Source organism: Equus quagga, chromosome 12 (genome assembly GCF_021613505.1).
Source record: "Equus quagga isolate Etosha38 chromosome 12, UCLA_HA_Equagga_1.0, whole genome shotgun sequence".
NCBI lineage: Eukaryota > Metazoa > Chordata > Mammalia > Perissodactyla > Equidae > Equus > Equus quagga.
In genome coordinates this window covers 10,983,967-11,006,747 of record NC_060278.1, presented here as the reverse complement: position 1 = coordinate 11,006,747, position 22,781 = coordinate 10,983,967, and the positions used below count along the sequence as shown (strand labels likewise).

At 45.2% G+C, this 22,781-nt stretch overlaps 1 protein-coding gene across 12 annotated transcripts in view; it reads left to right on the top strand.

Annotated features, from left to right (window-relative positions):
* The first annotated feature begins 10,725 nt into the window (after window positions 1-10,725).
* Window positions 10,726-22,781, top strand: part of KIAA1217 (KIAA1217 ortholog) — a 292,914-nt gene continuing 280,858 nt past the window's right edge. For 4 of the 12 annotated variants that reach the window (XM_046678947.1, XM_046678945.1, XM_046678943.1 and 1 more), the window contains exons 1-2: window positions 10,737-11,143; window positions 20,595-20,875. In XM_046678947.1, coding sequence (XP_046534903.1) covers window positions 11,074-11,143; window positions 20,595-20,875 — 351 coding nt within the window. In that variant the 5' untranslated portion in view covers window positions 10,737-11,073. Of the gene's footprint in view, window positions 11,144-20,594; window positions 20,876-22,781 lie in introns of all 12 variants that reach the window. The other 8 variants (XM_046678940.1, XM_046678941.1, XM_046678939.1 and 5 more) reach the window with 4 other exon arrangements.

Here is a 22,781-nt window from a genome sequence, read left to right as displayed (position 1 = left end):
TTCTCTGGCTAATTCTCTCTGGGTTCCAGGGTTGTGTTAATTAGATTTTGACCTCAACATGGAGTAGAAATGCTTTGGTTACAAAGGCCTATTGTCTTTTTTGGAAAAGTTACTGGTGGGGGTGAGAGTGGGGAGCCCCAGTCTTTCTAACTAGGGGAGCAAGTTCATCCTTGGCAGACGCTTCCTACATAGTCTATCTTTCTACACAGTCTAATTTTCCATAATACCACTGGGCATGCCACATCCAAATCTATTCTTGATATTTCTATTATGTTTAGATTCCTAAGGTCACTGCATTTTATTTTCGTTCAGAGGACTATAGACATTGAAGAAAAGTGCCAAAACAAATTTCTTGAATCTATTTTGAAGCAGAGAGGAAACAGCTATCCATGTCACCGTGTAGGAGTAAACCAGTGATTACTAAGGGATCTTGCTGATCTGCCCAGCAATGTCACTTTCTACTCAGACCAAGAGACCAGAGAATATTTAATCACCTGTCTGGTCTCTTAGGGATCATGACCCACATTGGGATGATAAAGGTTGGTTTATCGTGTTATGACCCAGATTGATGGAATTGCCTATCACATTCTGTTTATTCACTGGCTCCACTTAAATGGCACTTAGAACATGCCACACACTGTTCTCCTTTTAACCTCACAACAACCCTATGAGGGAGGTACTATTGTTATTTCCATTTTATAGGTAGGAAAACTAACATACCTTTCCCAAGTTTGCACAGCAAGCAAGTGGTGGAGCAGAGATTCAGGCTAGGACTCCAGAATTTGTACTCTCTCCTCCCTGACGCTCTTGCAGAAATATCAGCTGCTCAAGGTGGCTAAAATCATGTGGCTCCCCTTATCTCAGAGTTCAATGTGCTCTCCCCTTGGCCTCTGTGTAAAGCTGAGGCCTCAAGAACGAGGCTGTAACCTTGTATGTGTGGTCAGAATTTGAGCTCAAGGAAGACTACTGAGAGTAAAGCATAGATAACTCCCTTCTCCCTTCCATTAGTAGAGTGGGGCAGCCCACGGAAGAGCTGCTTAGGGAGGGACGAGGCCTCAGCGTGAATTATCTTGCAGTACTAATAGGAACCTGGGTTGTCTGGAAAAGATATAGTAGAACTGAGACATAATGTCATAATTGAGAGAGCTCTCAGAGTTTATCTAGCCTGAAGCCTTCATTTGACAGATGAGAAATGCCAGGGCCCAGAAAGGTGAAATAACCAGTCATCCAAGAACACACAACTCAAGAGTGAACATGCGGTTGCTTCTGCATAAATCGAGAACTTGAATAAAACAGCACTTTGTTAATTACTAGTTTCCCGCCTCTGTTTTGTTCTCTTTGGATTTTTCGTTCACCAGGTCACATCTGTTGTTGTTGATTTTTTCTTCTTACTGGATAAACATAGATGCTGGTTCAATCGTCTGCATAATTTCTGTGTAATAGCGATTCAAACTTGCATGTAATGGATGAGCTTTAACTTGGGAGAATATTTAAATCAGAGTGGGCAGCTTGTAGGGCACTTGCTGTTGTGTGTAAATACACAGAGCAACGGAGGGACAATGTCCTTGACTCCAGCAGACACACCCCACGAAACAGTGTGTGTGTCACAGCTCCTGATTGTTCTGCTGCCCATCCCCCACCTCCTCATTCAGTACAGCCTCCATTGCGCCAACAGAATCTCTCTTCTGAAGTCCAGATTTGGTCCATTCTTTCCTTGTTGTTGACTGGAGACAACTGAAACTTCTCATTGGAAGTGCAAGAACCCTCAAAATTGGCCCTCCCTTATTTTGTCACTCTTCTGCCAATTCCCGTCCCCACCATTCATTTTTTAAAATGTCTTTACTTTCTGCCATTATTTGCCCGCCACACACACGCTCCCTGACGAACACATCCCACTCATACTCTCTCAAGGCATTGGCCATTGCCGTTGGGGTCCTTGGATTGAAAGTTCTTTTCCCAGTGAGTCACCTGGTAAAAGCCTATTCATTCTTTCAGACAACATGTCATCTTCCCTCCCAAGACTTTCCTGTTCTTGACAAATATGGCTGCTCTTCCTTCTGTGTTTTTTGTTTATATCTCTACTAGAACTCTTCCCTTCTTTTCCCAATTAAGTGAACATAGACACTATTGTCTTAGTCTTCATGATTTCATCATTCTTTAATTGATCCTACCAGGCAAAAAACATTTACACAGCATCTCGGTGTGCCCAGGACTGTGGCAGGAGCTGAGGATTCAAAGATGACTAAAGCTATTCTTACTCCTTTGAAATCTCACAATCTTATGAGAGAGGCTCATATATAAGCAAATAAATACTGTGCAGGGTGATAAAGGTCACCAATCTTGGCTTGTCTTATCAACTTCAGCTTACTTAGCATCCACCAATGGCAAGTTAGTGCTCCATAATTTTTGAACAAATGAAGGTGTGAATGAATGATGGGATGGGTGGATTGGTCATCTTTAGCCTAAACTAGTACTCATCAAACTGCAGCATCTTATGAGGCAATTTTCAGAGCTATATGGACAAAATATTTTACTTTTTAAAAGTAGTTATGTATTTACTATACTGTAAGAAAAGTAAGAAACTATATCATTGTTTTATTAAACCCATACTTTTAATATATTATAGATGAGAAAAAGCTTAATCTTTTTAAGTGAGTCAATATACAGTCAATACTAATATAATTGGTGACAACTTGATGATGGAAAGCAAATTGCCGAAGTTTGAGAAACACTGACCTAAATGAGGTAATTTTCACTGTTTCCTTTTCCTTAGGTTTTGTTCTTTTTCTGACTCCAGTCTACATAAATTCACCTTTAGAATTTTTGGAACCTCCTGAAAGAAATGGTTTTACTATAAAAACTTGCAAGCAAAAGCAATTTTTAACTAATTTAAATATTTAAAAGATTAGCACAAAGAACATTGTGTGAGTTGTGAAAATGAACCAAACCATGCTTATTATTTATTTTGTCTCAGAAGTGACTCTATAAACCTTCCACTTGGATGTCCTGATTTTCACAAGCTGTGACCTGTGCAGATGACAAAGAATATACCTACCCATAGGTTGGGTTATTCTTTATATGAGGAGTTAGGAAGAACAGGAAATGGCCTCCCCAGGCCTCCTGAGCAGTTGGACGTGGTTCTTTGACATTTAGGATGCAGCAGGAGCTACATGAGGATGACAGCAATTCTGGGAAACCAACAGGAATCTTTCCTTGTCCCTCATTCCAGCTGTTGCATGCCTGCTTCTTTCTCTAGCTGCTGCTGCAGCATACTATTCCTCTCTCTCCTCTCTCTCTCTCTCCCCGTCATGGCTTTTGCTTGCTAAAGTCTCTGTTTGCGGGTCTCAGCTTTTGCCCAGCATACTCCCTGCATCTGGGGTGACCAACTGAATCCAGTTTTCCCAGGACTATCCTGTTTTTAACGCCAAAATTTCCACATCCTAGGAACACCCAATGTCCCGGGCAAACCGGGAATGTTGTTCACCCTAACTGCATCCCTTTTCTAAACATCTCATATTCAAATTCTGCAAGGAAGAAGAGGGGAGATCTGACTGGGTCTCTTGGCCCTTCTCTAGCCCAGAGCATCCCGAGCTCTCCCACCAGGACCGCTCCAAGCTGATCCCTCCTGACTGGACCAAGGGCAGGCTTGGGGGTGGCATAGAGAAGCTTCCTGGCACCTTCCTCAGAAGGGACTTGTGAGCAGGGCAAGCCTGGAAATATTATCAATTCTTCTCTGGGGTCCATTTTCTCATTTTGCACATCAGTTTGTCACTCATCAGGGTCCAGGGGTTCTTATGTGGTGGTGGGGGAGGGGGTGTGAGATGGGGGATATGTATATATGGAGAAGAAGGTAGAAACTACTTATTATCATTTTATCCTTTTCACTTTTTTTTTTTTTGAGGAAGATTAGCCCTGAGCTCACATCTGTCACCAATCCTCCTCTTTTTGCTGAGGAAGACTGGCCCTGAGCTAACATCTGTGCCCATCTTCCTCTATTTATATGTGGACGCCTGCCACAGCATGGCTTGATAGGTCTGAGCCTGGGATCCGAACCATCAAACCCTTGGCTGCGGGAGCAGAGCACTCAAACTTAACCACTGTGCCACCGGGAAGCCCCTATCCTTTTCACTTTTATGAATTCAGTCATGTTATACAAATTAGACTCCTAATATAGTGTTAGCCAGCCCTGGTGGTCTAGTGGTTGAGATTCAGCCCGCGTTTGTTTACGGCTCAGGGAACCACACTACCCGTCTGTTGGGTGTCAGACTGTGGTGGCTGTGTGTTGCTTTGATGCTGAAAGCTCTGACACCAGTATTTCCAATTCCAGCAGGGTCCCCCATGGTGGGCAGGTTTCAGCAGAGCTTCCAGACTAAGACAGACTAGGAAGAAGGACCTGGCCACCCACTTCCAAAAATTTGGCTGTGAAAGCCCTGTGAATGGCAGTGGAGCATGTCTGATACAGCGCTGGAAGGTGAGATGATGGAACAGAAAGACCAGGCAGGGTTCTGCTCTGCTATATGCAGGGCGCTGGGAGTCAGAATCCGCTCATCGGCATTAACAACAAAGCACATGGGGACGAGCACGAATTCACTGTGGCTGCAAGGCGGAGAAGGTGAGGTGCAGAATAGTTGGCAAATGCCAGAGGTCTTCTTCTTCCCCCAATTTCAGCACCCCACCCACCCACTGAGCTCCAGAAACAAGGCCCTTCACTATTGAAACCGTTTTTCCCATCTGCAGGGAACAGAAGTTCTCCCCTCTCCTTAAATTCTGTGGACTGAGGTGGAGAGAGAAAAATGAAATCCCTGTGAAAACACTTAAGTTCTGAAGCACATGCTTGGTTTTCAGGAATTGACTATAAAACTGGAGGGTGCGCCTGCCTGATGGGGAAGCTGGAGAGCGGTGGCTCCGGGAGGGAGGCGGGGAGCGCAGCTGCAGGGCCTGCTCTCTTCCAGCACCCCGCGCCCGGCAGCACCCTCCGTGCACTCCCTGTGCACTTGCGCTGGCTCTTCCATTCTCTGTTGCCTGTGTCTCTCTTAAAGTTTGTGGCTGTTACTTACTAGAGCTGAGAACGGATGAAAAAGTGGAGAAACAGAAAACTAGATGCATTATTGAAACAAGGTCTATTTCAGGGTTTATTTAGCAGAGGAGTATATAGAGGCGATCGATCCAATTTCAAATGTGTTTCAAATGTGTTAGGAGCTCTGAGTTCTAGAGGTGGGGGCAGCAGAGCAAAGGCTCAGGGGAGGGAGCAGTAAGGGAAGCCACCCTTCAGGACCCCAGGAGGCATGTCAGGGACCTCTCTTTCTGCTGTTTCAAGGTCACCTCTAGGGCCTGGCCCTCAGGGCCCCCAAACCCGCCCCTGTGCTGCACCTGACACTAGCCTTCATAGCCACGCCTGCACCCCAGGCTCTTCTCCTCATCTGACCATGAACAGGCTCCTCCTCATTAGCAATGACGGCTGGTCCCAGCCTCCCCTCCTCTGGGAAGCCCTACCCACCTGGGATGATCCATGGCATTACAGGACCAAGACATGGGCTAGCACCACACCACACACCAGGTCTCAGCGAGCAGCGAGGGCATGCAGCTCTGGGGAGGCCCTTCGTTATGGCTGTAGTTGAGTTGTCTGATGTCTCATGGCTGGCACAGCAATGCCCCCAAGTAGTACCAGACCCAATTCTATGGTTGGTGGGAGAAGGATTTTAGAAAATAGGGATGGGGGCTGGCCCAGTGGCATAGCAGTTAAGTGCACACATTCTGCAGGGCGGCCCAAGGTTCACCGGTTCGGATCCCGGGTGCGAACATGGCACCACTTGGCAAGCCATGCTGTGGTAGGCGTCCCACATGTAAAGTAGAGGAAGAGGGGCACGGATGTTAGCTCAGGGGCAGTCTTCCTCAGCAGAAAAAAGAAGAGGGTTGGCAGCAGATGTTAGCTCAGGGCTAATCTTCCTCAAAAGAAAGAAAAGAAAAGAAAAGAAGGATACTCCCCTTTACCAACTCTGACTTTATTCTCCATTTAATTCAGGATTTGGAATAATTGATGGATCCCCTAGGGCAGTTGTGAGAAAAGAGGTTAAAAGATCTTAAGCATTCAGCAAATGCAACAGGGTGATGACTGACTGACTCCAATTAACTCTCCAGGCCTCAGTTTGCTCATCGGCAAAATGGGGGAGGCAAGAGGGAGAAGTGAACCCCATTATCCCAATTTCCTGGCTCCCCGTAGTTAGTGCTCTCTCCACAGCTCACTGCAGCTTTGAGGGAGAGCATGTGGAGAAGGCCAGGGGCAGAAACAAGGCCAGGGAAGTCCCTTTCCAGTGAGGCCTCCCAAATAGTCTATATTGAAAGGACTCATCATGGCACCATTGGGTAAACTGAGGAAGCAAATGGATGCTGGGATCTGAGGAAGTTCTCACATTCTTGTGGATTCCACCCCAGGGTGCCTTTAGGAACCCTGTGGAAGGCATCAGGGTTTAGCTCACTCTGGCATAAAAGGGGTGAGCGTCTGCGAGTTGCAATTTTCACTTGCAAGCTGCCACCTGGAATCCAGACTTGGTCTGCAGCAACCGGACAGCAGAGCTGAGCGCCAGCTTCTCCACAATGTGCTGCACACATGGCAGCTCCAGCTACAGGGGTTGGCAGACGTGGTGGTTGCTCTCCAGCATCTTCCTACTTAAAAGAGATAAAAGAAACCCCGATAAAAATGAACATCAATGGATTCTCTTGAAAAGAAAGAAAATATGCTTAAAGTATTAACACATTGGATCGAAATGTAGTTTATATTTATAACCGCACGAGGAATTTGTATGGGGCAGGGGAGGAAAGTTCCAAGACTTCAGAACAGAGAGTCTTGAGTGGAGGGGCTCTTGGCCACTTCACTCTCCTCTTGGCTGGCAGGGTCTCCTTGGAGCAGCTGGCATTTTAAGGATTGCAGGCAAGATGAGAAAGATTGGTGACCCTCTGCAGAGAATGCTGGTGATATAAATGGTGACCTGATCACATCTATAAATGGTTCCGTCCCGGTCACACAGAAAGGAAAATTCTGTTTTGATCGATGAATCGTGCAGAATATCATATCGTGGAGTTTGTGTTTTCCAATGTGAAATTATTGGTGAGACTTGTAATACAGCTCTAATGAGTTCACACCTTTAATTAATGCTTAAATTTCTCTTATGAGGTCTGTCGGGGGAGCTCCAACAGCATTATTTCGCATTTGGAAACCCGTGGCGCATGTGGGGCTATCTTGGACTACACAGAGGTAACCATCTGTGCTGGTTTGCCAGGAAGAGTCGTGGTTTCTGCATCTTGCCTTACTGTAATTATTAATAGTGTCCCCTTTCTCTGTCACAAATGCTCTGGTTTATATTTAAGTATAAGGCCACCCTAGCCAGCTGACACACTGCTGGCACAACTAGAATTGAAGATCCCACATTTCATTCACCACATCATCCACTGAAGCAAATGTTTTCCCAGTTGTCAGAAGTCCTTTATTTTTGAGTGACAGGGTGACACACAGCAGCATGTCCCTTAGAAAAGGCAATGCGTAACACATCAAACATGACGTCTCTGGTGAAAACATTTTTGCTGTTTTTCCCTTTGCTTTGTTTTATTTTCACAGTTACCAATGCCTTTGAAAATTACATTTTATGACTTCAGCAAGCATTAATTATTCCTTTTGTGTCCTGATGTCATTTTAAGCTATCTTGTTCCTAATAGGATTTAAAGTTTTAAACAAAAATTGAAACATATATCAGGGTTATGCTACTTATGCTTGCTTCTGGAAATGATTTCTCTCTCCAAAAACTTACATAAAGGAAGTTGACACGCTTTCCACAGCCCTGTAATTAAATAGGTCTGCTGAGAAGTTGTAGGTAATAGTTTATGATTCTTGAGATTAATGCCCATCATGGCGGATGCCCGTTTAAGTTGCGTTATCAAAACCAATAACGACCCAGTTCTGTAATAGGTTAGCACTGACTGCAAAATCACCATTTGCCCTTATAGCTCTCTTTTATCTCATCACTTGTCTTTCCTTTTAAATGACACTTTTTTGTGTGTTAGCTCATTCTGAGTCAAGAATTGCCAACATATGGAGCCATTAACCAAGAAATAGTATTGCACCTTCCCTGGTTAAGAGAAATGGAGTTGAAAATTTAGCCCCCTGGTATCATTATGGTAGCTCTCTATATGACTGGAGGAAAATCACATTTCAAGTTCTTCTCGCTTCCCTTCTGCCTTTCACAGCAAATTTCAAAGAATGGCAGGAGGCAGATTGGTTTGTAATAGCAATTTTTAAACCCCCAAATTAAATTAAACCGAAAAGCATGGTATACTTCTAGTTTAAATAGCGTTTCTTCCGGAAAGAACATCTCCACAGTAACAGCAATGACAACAGTAGTATTTTTCACGATCTGAGTTACTGAGCTTATGTAGATTGCAGAATATAGTTACTGTTTTCCAGAGAAACTTACAATCAGCGGAAGGTTCTTAGTAAGATCTGTGTGCTTCCAGGAGAGAGCTGTGGTCGTCCAATGACATTAGCACAGCGCCTTCTCAAATTGTTTTCAGTTCTCTTCCCCAAGGAGGAGGAACAAAGGGCCAGTAACTAGTCCAACAGAAGCTTTTCCCCATAGAATGGTCAGAAAGTTTAACTATTCAAGAGAACATATTTTACTGTAAATCTCTGTCGAGATTTCATGGTCCTTAATGATTTATGTTAATTTTTTTCACTGGTAATGCCTTTTTCTTTTGTGCATTCCACAAAGTTTTGCTCGGAGGAAGAGCCACAGAAGCTGCAGTCTGCTTTGCCGGTGGGGGAGGGGAGGGTCCGAGCAGCTTGAACAAGTAGTCCGCTGAGGCGGCTCCTTGGGCTGCCTGGAAAGGAACCAGAGCTCAGGACTGGTGGGGAAGCTGCCCCCACTTTGCCTCGCTGGGGATCCACGGGGCCCTGAAGGATGGCTCTCAAGCTTTCCAAACAGCCCCAGGAAGCACAATCTGCATCTGAAAATGAATCTTTTCTGCCTGGATTGAGCTAGCCAGGAAGGCCCAGGGCAGGGCAGGGCGCTGTTGGTTGCAGCCGACTGCCCTTGGAGGTGTGCTGTTGGATCCTTCATCCTGGGGGGTTTGCCTCTGTCCTGTGTCAAGTGACAGGCAGGAGTGGCGCTTTGCACGCGGAAGCAAGTCCGGTTGGTGCCAGAGCCGCAGGCCCAGGGATATCTGGTTTGGGCCACACTCTGGTGCTGCAAGGTTGCGCTAGCTCCTGAGCTCGCTCTCTCTCTCTCTCTCTTCTGCACCACTTCCCCCCGCCCCCACCACGATCCTTTCAGGCATTAATAATTTGAAGACAAATACACAAGAGTTATCCAAGGATCAGCATATTCTGGTCCTGGGGGCCTGAACACAGATTCCTTCCTTCGTGAACATCTTGTACCTGAGGAAACAGTAACGATAAGACGAGATACATCTGGCATCTGCCCGCCGGCCACCAGTGCAGAAACTATGCACGATTAGTTCCTCCTTAAAGCAAGATTACCAAATAATTCCGTTGTCAGGTCCTGGAGACCTAGAGTTACCTGCCCTGTCAACCCGACTGCCTGTATTCATGCTGCCAGGGGCGGGCTTTAGCTTTCTGGAAGATTCACCACATCTTGGATTTCAAGAGAAATCTTAGGAGTTGAAGGGTCTTTTCCTCCCTTCTCCACATGAAGTTCACTCCCTGGCAGTATCTACTTTCCCTTTGGTTTACCTCTTTTGTCCTTAGGGCCTTCCGCATCTTTTTGTTCTAAGTGCCCCAAATATGTCTCCCACACTGCCAAAACACACAGGTGACTCAAGGTCAGAACCTGGAGGCTTGGCCAGCCATTGTTCTGCACACATTCTTCACCCGAATTAATCTAAACCCCGGGCTAAATGGCCCGTAAACTGGGTCAAGGTATGGTCAGCAGGCCAACCATTGTCCTTTTTTTCCCCTCAAATGATGGGGCCACCACAGATGAAAATATCCCGCTCTTCCTACTGGTGATCGTGTTACTTTCAGATAGCTGAAATAGCAGGGCTTGGATTAGTTTCCCATCCTTTTTGTGTGGACACGGTGCCTCCTTTTTCCACTTTCTGGGAAATTTGCCAGTTTTTCAAGGACTGGGTAAAGAACAAAATAAATATTTGTAGGTAGTTTAAAAGGAGAATGAGTCTGTTGGATGTAACTCTGACTCTCCAAAGGAAAGCATTTTAATTGCTGTTCAGAGATTTTTAAGTAATTAACTTGAGAGATTCAGAAAATCGATTTTACTGAGTTTACTTTTCAGATCTATGGTCAAGGTTTGTGTGTGTGTGTGTGTGTGTGTGTGTGTGCGCGCGCGCGCGGGGGGGGGGGGGCGGAAAGGGGATGAGTCAAAGTGTAGGCGAATGAGTATAAACTCTTTATAAAGTCCGGCTTAAGTGATCGAGATAGTGTGGAAAGTAAACAACCTCTTTGTGTTTAGTAATCAGGCTCCCAGTCAGTGCCACAAAGTGTTTACTCAACATTCCGCATATACTCTAATTTTTTTTTAAGGGATTTCACTGAAATTTGGGACCTTAGGTGGTTGGTTGTTTATTACTAGTCTATCATTTTGGGGAGGCTCGTTCTGTGTCTGAGATTACAGACCAGAGAACTGGATTCCAGCAAAGGTTCCTGCGGGGGCCCCTGTGTGCCATGCCTTCCATGCCTGGCTGCGGAGCCTCCGCGGTTCGTGGCGGTGGCAGCAGGCGGCCTGGGTCCCGGGGAGGGAAGCCCACCACCTGTTGGGGCCGCGGGAGCGCGCGGCGCGGGGCCGGGCCGGGCACAGCCCCCATCCCTCCCAGGCCAGTCCGGCCCGACGCGGGGCGCGCGCGGAGGGACGGGGGAGGCCCGGCGCTGGAATGCAGCGTTCTCGGGCGCGAGAGACTTTGCACCGGAGTCGAGACTCGTTTGGGGTGGGGTTTCGCCCGGTCTCCTCCTCCCCACCCCTTGGGCCCCCTTCCAGGCGCTTTGTGGGAGCTTTCAGAACCGCGCTCGGAAGTTTAAAGCGCAGCGAGGAGCTTGTGCCGTAGGCAGGGACAATGGAAGAAAACGAAAGCCAGAAATGTGAGCCGTGCCGTCCTTACTCAGCAGACAGCAGACAGATGCAGGGTAAGTAACAGACTCATTCAAAGATGGAGTTACAGGTCCCCGCGCCCCTCGCCGCCCACTGCTTTTTATAGCTGGAGACAGGGCGCATGGCGAAGAAAAAGCGTGACTTCTTGGGGTGGTGCGTTTTCAACACTGAGTGGAGAGCTGTGATTTCTTGGGTTTGGCTTGATCTCTGGCAGGATTTTCTGGAGCAGCAAAAGCAGTGGCGTGGTGATGTCACATTTGTCGCACAGTAAGCAGTCAGTATGTGCTGTATCTCTAGGCAATGACAAATGTATCGCAAAAAGCAGCTTTTCCCACTCGCTGCTCCAGGCGTGGGAGCAAGGAGCTGCTTCTGTGAACTTCTCCCTGGCTCTCTGGGACGGCAGCATTTCCATTCATTGGTCGGGGGGTTCCATGAGGCAAATGCATGTTGAACGCAGTTTTGTGGTGTTTTAGAGCTAAATCGGGGTTGAGAGGTGTTTTATTTTACAGATCAGAACAGCGGGGGCGCATTTTGTACATCTGGACGATAGATGGAACTCTGTGAATCTTCTGTGTGCTTTAATTCAAAAGTTGGGAGTTGTTAGGCAATTTTGGTCAATTTTCTCCTGGCAGTTTCCCTTTAATTGTGTTTATAATAGACTTGTCTTTTCCGTAGGGAATTTCCAGAAGCTTCTCTTGTTCCAAAGAAATTTCGCAGTGGGGCTGGTGGGGAGAGGACTGCTCTGCTCTCCACTGTCTGACGTCTGCGGTGCCCGGGCCTGTGCTGTTGTATCATATAGGCAGCGTGTTCAGAAACCGCACGATCCAGAACCACCCCCGCCCACCCGGCCCCAGGTTCATCCAGGGGCCAGTTAGTAACCAACTAGGAGACGTGCTTGCGGGGCGCCGCGCGCTGCGTGGGCGTAGGGATTATGCACAGGGGAAAAGGTGTGTGTTTGTGAAAAAGGCAAAAGGGAAGTAACAAATGACTCATCCACACTGAAAAGGCAGAACTAAGCCAGACAGAAGAAAAAGCAATTACGAGAGATAGAAAGAAGCCCCCAGTGAAATGCAGGCAACTTTAAGCTTAGTAAACCCTGGAGAATCCCTGAGTCTGACAGTCATCAGTCTGGCTGTCTGTTTGTGCTTCCAAAGCAGAGCGCTCTCCCTGAGGGCGCCTGGTCAGTGGAGTCCAGCAGGAGATAAGGCTCCCTGCCCTCCCTTCCCCCGCTGATTTGATGGGACTGGATCCTGCAGCGCGAGTTCAGCCTCTGGGCCTGGCTGAAAGAAATCGGTCAGAGCCTAAAGGGGCGATTAGATGGGACCAATTTAAGGAATCACTTTCAAACAACCACAGCAATTCGAAGATGCTCTGGAGGCTGAAGATGGTGAGACTGAGGGAATGTGATCACTTGATTCATGTATTCATTCATTCAAGGAATATTGAACATCTGTTATATAGTAGTCCCTGTTTTAGCTGCTGGAAATCCAGCCGTGAACAAAGTTGACTAAAAGTACTTGCCCTCATGAAACTTATATTCTAAGGGCCAGGTTTTGGAGGAGAAGGAGGAGGTGGTGGAGACAGATAGTGAACAAATAAGCAAAATATGTAGCCTGTTACATGGCAAGGTTGCCAGATTTAGCAAATAAAAATACAGGATGCCCAGTTAAATTTGGATTTCAGATAAACAACAAATAATTTTTAGGATAAGTGTATCTCATGCAATATTTTGGACATACTTATACTAAAAAATTATTTGTTTAGCCGAAATTCAAATTTAACTGGGCATCCTGTATTTTATCTAGCAAGCCTATTAAATGGAAATAAGGCTGTGGTGAAAAATAAGGCCTGGAAAGGCAATAAGGAGTGTAGGGGGTGAAACTGTAGATAGCATTACGAGGGAGAGCCTCACCAAGACCCGAAAGAGGAGAGGGAGGGAACAGCACGGATATGCTCAAAGAACAGCAAGAATATGGGAGACAGATGGGATGAAAAGAATTTAAGAGGTAATCCCAGGCCAGAGCATGCAGGGCCTGTGACACGACGGTAAGGACTTGGGCTTATATTTCAAGGGAGGTGGGAGCTGCTGGTAGGTCTGACCTGTCTCATAAAGGGTGATACTGGGTGCTGTATTGTGAATAACCCAAGTGGGGCTGGAGGAAGGGCAAGGAGGCTAGCTAAGAGGCTTCTTCAGTAAAACAGGCAAGAAATGGCACCAGTTTGGACTAGGGGCAGTAGAGCAGGGGATGATAAGAAGTCAGATGCTAGACGTACGTTGAAGGTAAAGCCAAAAGAATTTGCCAAGGGATTGGATGGGGGATATAAGAGAAACAGAGGAGTCAAAGATGACTTCACAGATTTTGATGTGGGGCCTGCCCTGTGGTCTGGTTAAGTTTGGTGCACTCTGCTTCAGCAGACTGGGTTTGCCGGTTTGGTTCCTGGGTGCTGACCTACACCACTCGTTTGCAGCCGTACTGTGGTGGCGACCCACACATAAAGTGGAGGAAGATTGGCACAGATGTTAGCCCAGGGCTAATCTTCCTCAAGCAAAACAAGAGGAAGGTTGGCACCAGATATTAGCCCAGGGCTAATCTTCTTCAGCAAAAAAAAAAAAAAAATTTGGTCTGCACACCTGGAAGGATAGAGTTGCCATTAATGTACTTAAATGGGAAAGCATTTGAGAGGACTAGATGAGAGGGTGTTTATGGTTTCAAATGGGTGGAGTGCAGAAAACCTTTTGGGTTTGTTAGGATTGAGAAGTTTATCAGGCATCCGTGTGTAGATGATGACTGATTTGGATATTTGTGACTGGAATTGAGGAGAGAGGACTGGGGCCTCTGATGAGAGATGGGCTAGGATTGGGTCTCTGTGGGGAAGAAAAGATCCAAGAGATGCGCCCTGGGGCACTCCAGCATTTAGAGGGTAGGAAGGAGTGGCTGGAGAGATGGTGAAAGAGGGATAAGAATCCAGGTTAGCTTTTAAGATCCCATTGAGTTCTGGGTGAAAATGATGCTGTAAAGGATGTGGCTTTGTTTCCAGTTCTTCGGTCAGCACAAGGACCACAGATGGGAGGCTCTCTGATGCAAACATCATCCACAATACTACATGTCCTTTCCTGTCATTGCACTATCCATGGATGATGTTTGTTTCTCTGTATGTTTCAACCAGTGACCACGTGGTACTCCAGGGCAAAGACCACATCTTCATCTTTATGTCCCTGGCACCTAACACAGCGCCAGGTGTGCAGAAGCCCCTCAATAAATATTTGTTGAACAAAAGGTTAATTATACCACCCAGGGCTTTGAGTTGATCAATCTACTATAGATAAGGGTCCCTCAGTGATCATGTAACTTTACTGTCCAAACCAAGACACTTCTGAGAGTGAAAGTGAACGCTATAAATAATTTCGCTGGGACAACAGTTGTAACCCAGAAGTGTTTTGGCAAACTGGGCCATATGGTCGCCTCAAGAATAGCTCTAATCGATGAGGTTTTTGTGACTGAATGGGCAGGCCGCTGGGTAAATAACAGTGTGAAGTGTGCTGCGAGGTGCATTGTGAGTAGGCGCTCAATAATTGGTTGGATTTGAATCTAACTATATCATGCTCCCTTTGACGGCCATGGGCTCCTCAGATTGGTCCTGCAGGTTCCTTGGGATGCATCTATGTGGCCACAGCAGCCTGCGGTGTCTGCTTTTGCTCTAGCCCCTACAGTCTGGACGCCTTGTGCAGGTGAAGTGCTGTCAGTGCCCCTGCCTGCCTCCCCTACTCCCTGATTCACCAGCTTTTAAGATACTTAGTATTTGCTATGGTGGCAATCATTTTGCAATATATAAGTGTATCGAATCAATACATTGTACACCTTAAACTCAGACAATGTTATATGTTAGTTCTATCTCAATGAAGCTGGAATAAAAAATAGGTATTACTGGCAGCCTGACAGAGTGCAAGCTTGGGGAGTCCCAGGCATTCAGCTCTTTCTCAGAAGTCTCCTCTAAAATTGCCCCGTCCGTCTCTGTCCCTTATCCTGTTTTATCCTTCAGAGCACTTATTACTACGTGACATTTATGTTGCCTATTGTTTGTTTGTCATCTACTCCCTAATTATAATGTAGATCTTCTATGAGAGAAGAGAATTAAGTCTGTGTTGATCACCACTTCGCTACATCTCCTAACTCCTTTCAGTGTAGGAGAAAATACTCAATAAATATTTGTGTGAATGAATGAATGAGTCAATTAACTAACCAGCACTTGAGACAAGAATGCTTTTCTGAGTGAGTGAGAGGCTGTTCTTATTTTGCGTAAAATCTGTACCAAAAACCCTCTTCATCGCTTACTTAATTTTTAAGAGTTTTTTAGAAGAATACAGTGGTCTGGTTTTGGCTGTAATTTCTGTACCAGGTTGTATATGGTGGTGATCTTTCTGATATTAACAAGGGAGCTGGAAATCTGAGGAAGCCTGTGGGCCCCCAACAGAATATGTGACATATATTCGTCAAATAGGCTGATTGCTCTAACAACCCCCTAATCTCTGTGGTTTAGCATAATCAAGGTTAACTTTTTGAACATAGTGGAATGTGGACATTCCTGGCCAGGTAGATGTCCTGGGTGGCCCACCTCCAGGCTGACTCTGGGATTCAGGCTCCTTCTGTCCAAATTGTGACATTCCACAAGGCCTTGTAGGCTTCTGCTGGAGCTTTTGCATCCAACTAGCCAAAGAGGAAAGAGAAAGGGTGTGGAAGATTATTTAGGAGGTCCGGGGCCACATCACTTCGGCCCACATTGCATTGACTAGAATTAGTACAAGGCCCCAACTAGTCCAAGGGGACTAGAACATGTAGTCTTCCTGTGTGTGCAGCAGGAGGATATTGTTCGAATTTGTAGCCTGACAAAATTCTGTCACTACCGTGGTAGGGCCAGTAGGTTATACAGCCAGACAAAACAGCAACTCCCCACAATATTCCTATGACAAGAGACCATCTTGGCACAATTTAAAAAGCTGCATCTCAGAGACAGCTAACACCAGAAGTCGCTATAAAGGAGTGAGGGATTGCTTCTCTAAGAAGCCGTGGCCTACAAATCTCGGCCCAGGAATAAGATCTCAGGGAAGCCCTCAGCCCTGTTGCTGGCTCTCAGCTACAATGCAGCAGGGAATGCCTGAATGATACAAGGCCCCAGGTCTCTTGCTGCAGGTCAGCTGATCCAACACAGCAGCCTGAGTTGTGGCCTCCTGGGATCACCTGCCTGCAGGATGACGTGCTGTGTGCACGACTCATCTTCCATAATCCTCTGTCTACTTGGTACCCACCCCAGATCCCACTTTCTCCTTTCACTTTCCAGAATGTCTACACCCCACCAGGAATCCCTTTGAAACACGGGAAGAGTCTCCCTGTGGCACTTCTGCCCTCCTCGTGCCCACTTCTGCTCCAGGAAAGATTGGAGGGGTTGTTCCTGCTGGAAGCTCCTGGTTTGCTCTTTGCCCTGCTGGAAGCGAGCTACAAGGAGGAGTCGCTCTGGGCTGTGCAGAGGCTGGGAGGGGCAGGAAGGGGAAACTGGAAGCCTTGTCTTCAGGCGACAGCTTCGCTATTTGTTTGACATGGATTCCCAGAATAGCAAACAGCTAGACACACCCATATTTAAATGTTAGCACCAAAGCACATTCCAGATGAGAAATAGAACTGTCTTTCTGTTTTGATGGCTTGGGTACTCTATTCATGCGGCTAATGAGGAGCTGGCGGGCCTGAGATCCCTGACTCCATGGCTGTGGAATTGTGGCTAAACCTCCTTTGCCCGCTCCCTCTCTTGTTTGTTTCTATCCCTGCTTAGATTTTCTCCTCAGCTGAGAGACCACATTCTCTCCAAATGACTGGGATGGGTGGGTTGTCCTTCTCCCTCAGGCATGGGAGTTGGCAGCCTCCAGCCAGCTGAGTCTTACCGAGGAAAAGGCTCAGGTGACCAGGATGCTCTGTGTGGAAAGTGGTGCTGGGTTGCTGGGGGGGTCTGGTTAAAGTGGAGCAGATGTGTGGTGGTGGGATGGGAGGCAGTTGGGGCCGACAGAGAGCTGGGGCAGCAAGGAGCCGGCTCCTAGGGCAGTTACACATCTGCCAAGGGACTGTGTGTTTAGCTGTTGGTGCATCAACCACTGGTGCTGTTCGTTCCTTTCCTCCAAATCGCTTTAACCTGTTAAGCCACCGGAGACATTTTAGAAGTATCCACAGGAAAGAAAAAATGGAAAAGTAACGTTAGGGTTAACATGACCTTCTCAGTGCAAAATTAGGAAAGATGGGGCTTTGGAGAGTCAGTAAGTTGGGGCTGCCTGAAGGTGAATGTTGACAGAGGACTGACTCTAGACTCCAGCCCTCCACCCTCCTCGCTTCTTTCCCAATTTGTTTCAAGGAAGAAAGTGGAAAACTCTTTTCAGTCTCCAAGCGGCTGCTGTTCTGACTCTGTCGACCTCTTTTGAGGATCCCTGGATGAAACAGAACAGTTCGTGCGAGTCTGCGTGGTGTAGAGAGGCAGAATGGGACTCATTGGTATTTGGGGTCCGTGAGCGTTTATTCATATGGGTGGATTTGGATGTTTGCGTGTTATGCCCATGTAAAGAAATCATCTTTCCAGAGATTCAATCCTGCTAATTAACCTAACTGTCCTGGATAATTTTAAAAAGATATTATTTTAATGATGTCCAAAGTAATCTTTTGACAACAAAAAAAGTGAACAGCCTGATCAAAAACTGTGCAGAGGGTATGAGCAGAAGTTTTCCCAAAGAAGGTATGCAGATGGCCCACAGGCACATGAAAAGATGTTCAACATCACTAATTATTAGGGAAATGCAAATCAAAACTACAATGAGATATCACCTCACACCTGTCAGAATGGCTATAATTAACAAGACAAAAAATAACAAGTGTTGGAGAGGATGTGGAGTAAAGAGAACCCTCACACTGGTGGCGGGAATGCAAACTGATGCAGCCACTATGGAAAACAGTATGGAGATTTCTCAAAAAATTAAAAATAGAAATACCATATGATCCAGCTATTCTACTACTGGGTATTTATCCAAAGAACATGAAATCAATAATTTAAAGAAATTTATGCATCCCTGTGTTCATCGCAGCACTATTCATAATAGCTAAGACATGGAAACAACCCAAGTGTCCATCAATGAATAAATAGATAAAGAAGATGTGGTATATATACACAATGGAATACTACTCAGCCATAAAAAAAGACAAAATTGTGCCATTTGCAACAACATGAGTGGAGCTTCAGGTTATTATGCTAAGTGAAGTAAGTCAGACAGAAAAAGACAAATAATGATTTCACTCATATGTGGAAGATAAACACATAGATAAGAACAGATTAGTGGTTATCAGAGGACAACGGGGTGGGGAGGACGAAAGGGATAAAGGGGCACATATGTATGGTGACAAATAAAAACTAGGCTATTGGTGGTGAATATGATGTAGTCTATATAAAATCTGAAATACAATAATGTACATCTGAAATTTATACAACATTATAAGCCAATAAGACCTCAATAAAAAAAAAGTAATCTTAAAAATCCATTTAAAAGTCAGCAGAGTTAGGTCAGGTATACAGCAATTTTGGCTAGTACAAAACTCATACGCACACGCACATTCAAAAGTGTAAAGCCAAACCTCTTCAGATTGCACACATATTTACCAACCTGAGACACGGCATTTTCTGCATCTAGCTTTATTCAATAGATCGTGTTAGTTCTGTATTGTTAAAGAAGACACCACAAAACAGGTAGCCGTCATGTGAGTTCATGCAATGAGAGGGTAACCTACATAAATGAAATTACGGTTAATCTCCCAATATCTTTGAAACCGATAGTTCTGTCTTCTTCCCCTTCTAAACTTGCTGCTGAAACTAATGAAAAGTAGAAGTCCACTGATCTGGCTGTTTTTTTCTCTGCCTTTCCTCATCAGTGTCTGATGGAGATGCTCTAGGTAGCAATGTAATGAGAAGTGAAGGGTAGACAAGAATTATTCCCAGAACACACATGTAAAGGTAAAAGATGGGAACGGGAAGACCAGCCTGGGAATAAAATATTTTCTATGCCTAACCAAAGCGCGTCCGACCTAGGGTTCTACACGCAGACATTTCTAGGCAGAGGAAAGGGAAATGTGGTGGCGGCATCGCCTTTAGACGAGCTGGTTTACGCGTACGTTCTGGACCCCTGTTGCTTTGTGTCACTGCTGTGAATGTTGGTTCTCTATTTATCTGGGACTCAAATCTACAACTCTCAAATATTGGATCTCTTTTTCTGCACGTAAGTTGTAAACATAAATAATTGGCAAACAAACTGTTACTGGAAACATGTTTTTTAAAATAACTTAGAGTAGATTTAAAAGATTTAGAGCTAGAAAACTCTTTGCATATCTAACGCTAGTCCGATCATCCTCATTTTGTAATGAAGACAATGAGGCTGAAAGAGGTCACATTGTTTGTTCCAGGTCTGGGATTAAAGGCAGGACTCCTGCAAGCCACCCCAGTGCCTCATCCAGGGAATTATGGACACAGGCATCTTATCCTGCCTCATTGTAATGCTGTAGGAGAACTCTCCCCATGAGGAGAACTGGACAGTTTCTGGATTGCTTCTGAATGTTCCTTACTTTCTTTTCCTATTCTGGTTTTTCAGAAGTAACTCCCTTTTCTCAGTTAACTGGAATCTTCATACCTGACAGCCCATTTGCCATCATTGAGAACGAGTGGAGACTCCCTCTCCATGTCCTGCGCTTGAAGCATCGTCCTTGCCTGCCTCGGTTGCTCAGTTCTCAGTAGAAGTCAGCTTGTTCTTTAAAGGCCAGGTCAAAGGCAGGGTGTCTAGGGCAAGGCCTTCAAAATGTTCCATATCTCTTCCCTTTTCATTGTGTGTTTCAGATAAAGTCTACTTCAAGTAAGATGTGTCAAAGCCTTTACATCCCCTCGATTATTCCTTCTAATAATATTCTTATGCTTACTTGGTTTATGTGAATGAAGAAAATAGAATTTTCAAGTGGTTCACATGCCAATGATTATAATAGCTGTTTTTGGTCTTGGAGATGAAACAAATGTTGCAGAAATCACCTTCAGATTATAAAAATATAAAAATCCTGTTAGCAGGATGAAACTATAACCAGGATCACTGGCGTTAACTTGTCTGTAGTTACAGATGAAGGTAAGCCGTAACCCAGTTTGCCTGCAGACTAGTCTGCCCAAGTGTTCTCATTTTGAATAACCTCAGAGAAAGAGTCAGGAATAGCAGAGTTTTTGCTGCAATATCTTTATTTCTAAAGTGCGATTTTTCTTATTCTTTTTGATTGTTGATTTTTTTCCCCTTCTTGCCTCAAAATTAAAAACTCTGCTAAGTAACAGTCATACATTAACGGCTGCCACAGACCTTCTTGGTGTTCTGTAAATGAGATTTCTAGTGTGAAATCATTAATTGTAAAGTGTCTTTGTTTTTTTTTTGGCTTTTAGAACAAGGAAAAAGCAATCTGCATGGAACATTAGAAGATGCAGAATGTCGCAGAACTAAGGAACGCCTTCCTAATGCCAACAGTCGGGTTTCAGGTTCCAAGTCATCCCGCAATATCCCAAGGAGACACACTCTAGGTGGGCCCCGAAGTTCCAAAGAAATACTGGGAATGCAGACATCTGAGATGGACAGGAAGAGAGAAGCGTTCCTAGAACATCTAAAGCAGAAATACCCGCATCATGCCACAGCAATCATGGGCCACCAAGAGAGGCTGAGAGACCAGGTACGGATGTGTCTCCATGTCACTCTGCAAAGCTCGTTCTTTAATGAACATGAGGGAAAGCGAAGTGACTTGCAGTTTAAAGGGGGAAAAATGGTTGAGTGGGCTGAGCCCGCCATTGAGTTCGTCCAGATGTCTTCTGGGGCTCGGGAGGAGGGATCAAGCTGTAGAAAAGCATTGGCCTGCCAGGTAGCCTTCTTTTCCAGCACAGCAAGAGAATAGGAGGCCAGAGAGGAGAGACCCAGAGAGTAGACACTTCCCCAAAAAGTGTCTCCATATTCAACCAGAAATACAGCCAAAGTGCGGGCATTGAAGGGGTATGGTTTGACTCGGTAAAGCTTAGGACCAACTACTGTGCACTCTGATGGCACTGAGTGCTTAGCATAGTGAATGAATGAATACAAGAATACATTTTCAGGGTGAAATAAAGCACAGAGAGATAGACTTATGATAAACCCCTGTTCCTTAAGAAGCTGACTTTAGGGTTTTGTTTCTGCTCGTTTTTTTTCTTTTTAACCAGAGATGTTTTCCTTTTGCATGTGTGGCTTTCTGCTGCCTTCAGCTACCTGTTTTCTCAGGTTATCCTGACAGCCAGGCAGATATTACCCAACTGTGGCTCAGGGTATTTTTGTTTTGTGGTTGTGTGTAATTACTGTTCAGCAGACGGCGCAGCTTTGGGGTCACAGGAGATGGCAGGCCTCCTCTGTAGCCCTCATAGGCGTGTTATCAGATTGACCTTTGAGAATGGAGAACATCATAAAGGAAGCAGAACACTTAGTGATATGCATGTCAGGGATTTCCACACTCTGAGTAGAGAGGCAGGTTCCATGTTTTAAGTCTGCTAGCTTGCCAGTTGGTTTGTTATAAAAATGATCTGTAGGGGCCAGCCCTGTGGCCTAGTGGTTAAGTTCAGTGGGCTCTGCCTCGGCAGCCTGGGTTTGGTTCTGGGCATGGACGTACACCACTGGTCAGTGGCCGTGCTGTGGCGGTGACCCACATACAAAATAGGGGAAGACTGGCAATGGATGTTAGCTCAGAAGAAAAAAAAATTCTTCAGAAGAAAAAAAAAAGGTATCTCTAACTAACTCAGCTTTTGATCATCCATGGAAACGGAGATTGGCATCCACGTGAATAATTTAGATCTATACTTTATCCTCAATCTCATTCTCTCCCTTATTCAGCCTTCTCTTCTATGAAGTATTTTCCAGAGTGCCTAAAAATGTGAGATGTGCTTTTGAACTTTATGTTTGCTTTTTGCTCACATTGCCAAAAGGCAGTAGACCCAGAGAAGAGAAAGGAAACAGGAATCTTGGTTGATGTAGAGATGAGTGGATTAATTCTTCAGCTATTAGTAAAGGAAGGCTATCTTCATTCAAGTATATATAGAAAATAACCCCTATTTTCTTTAAAAAATTTTTTTTTCTCATTTTTAAATTTTTCCTTAGTTTTATTAAGATATAATTGATGTCCAGTAGAAATTCCCCTATTTGCTGTTGGCGGCAGGGTCACTGTTCACTTAAGTAATGGAATGAATGTATGCCTCTCCTCTGTCATTTTTGTGAGGTGCCATACTTTATCCAAAGTGGTTCAGATTGGGGAAACTCAAACTCAGTGTAGTTACAGTTACAAAATTTGCTATGGAAAAGTTGAAATTTGAATCTGGTCTGAGCTCAGAATCCTGTTTATTCCACTATTCTGTAAGTTGAAGATCTTGCTGCTAGAGCAGATAATATGGTCTGTACATGGGGTATAAGGGATGTAGGGAGGATGTGTGTGTGTGTGTGTGTGTGTGTGACTATGGAGACAAGGGTCGGTGAAGGAGGCTAGAAAATTGATTATGTGTTGAGTGAGGAGGGAAAATATATTTTTTTAGAGTTAAAATGTATTAATTTTGCTGAGAAGTGTAGAA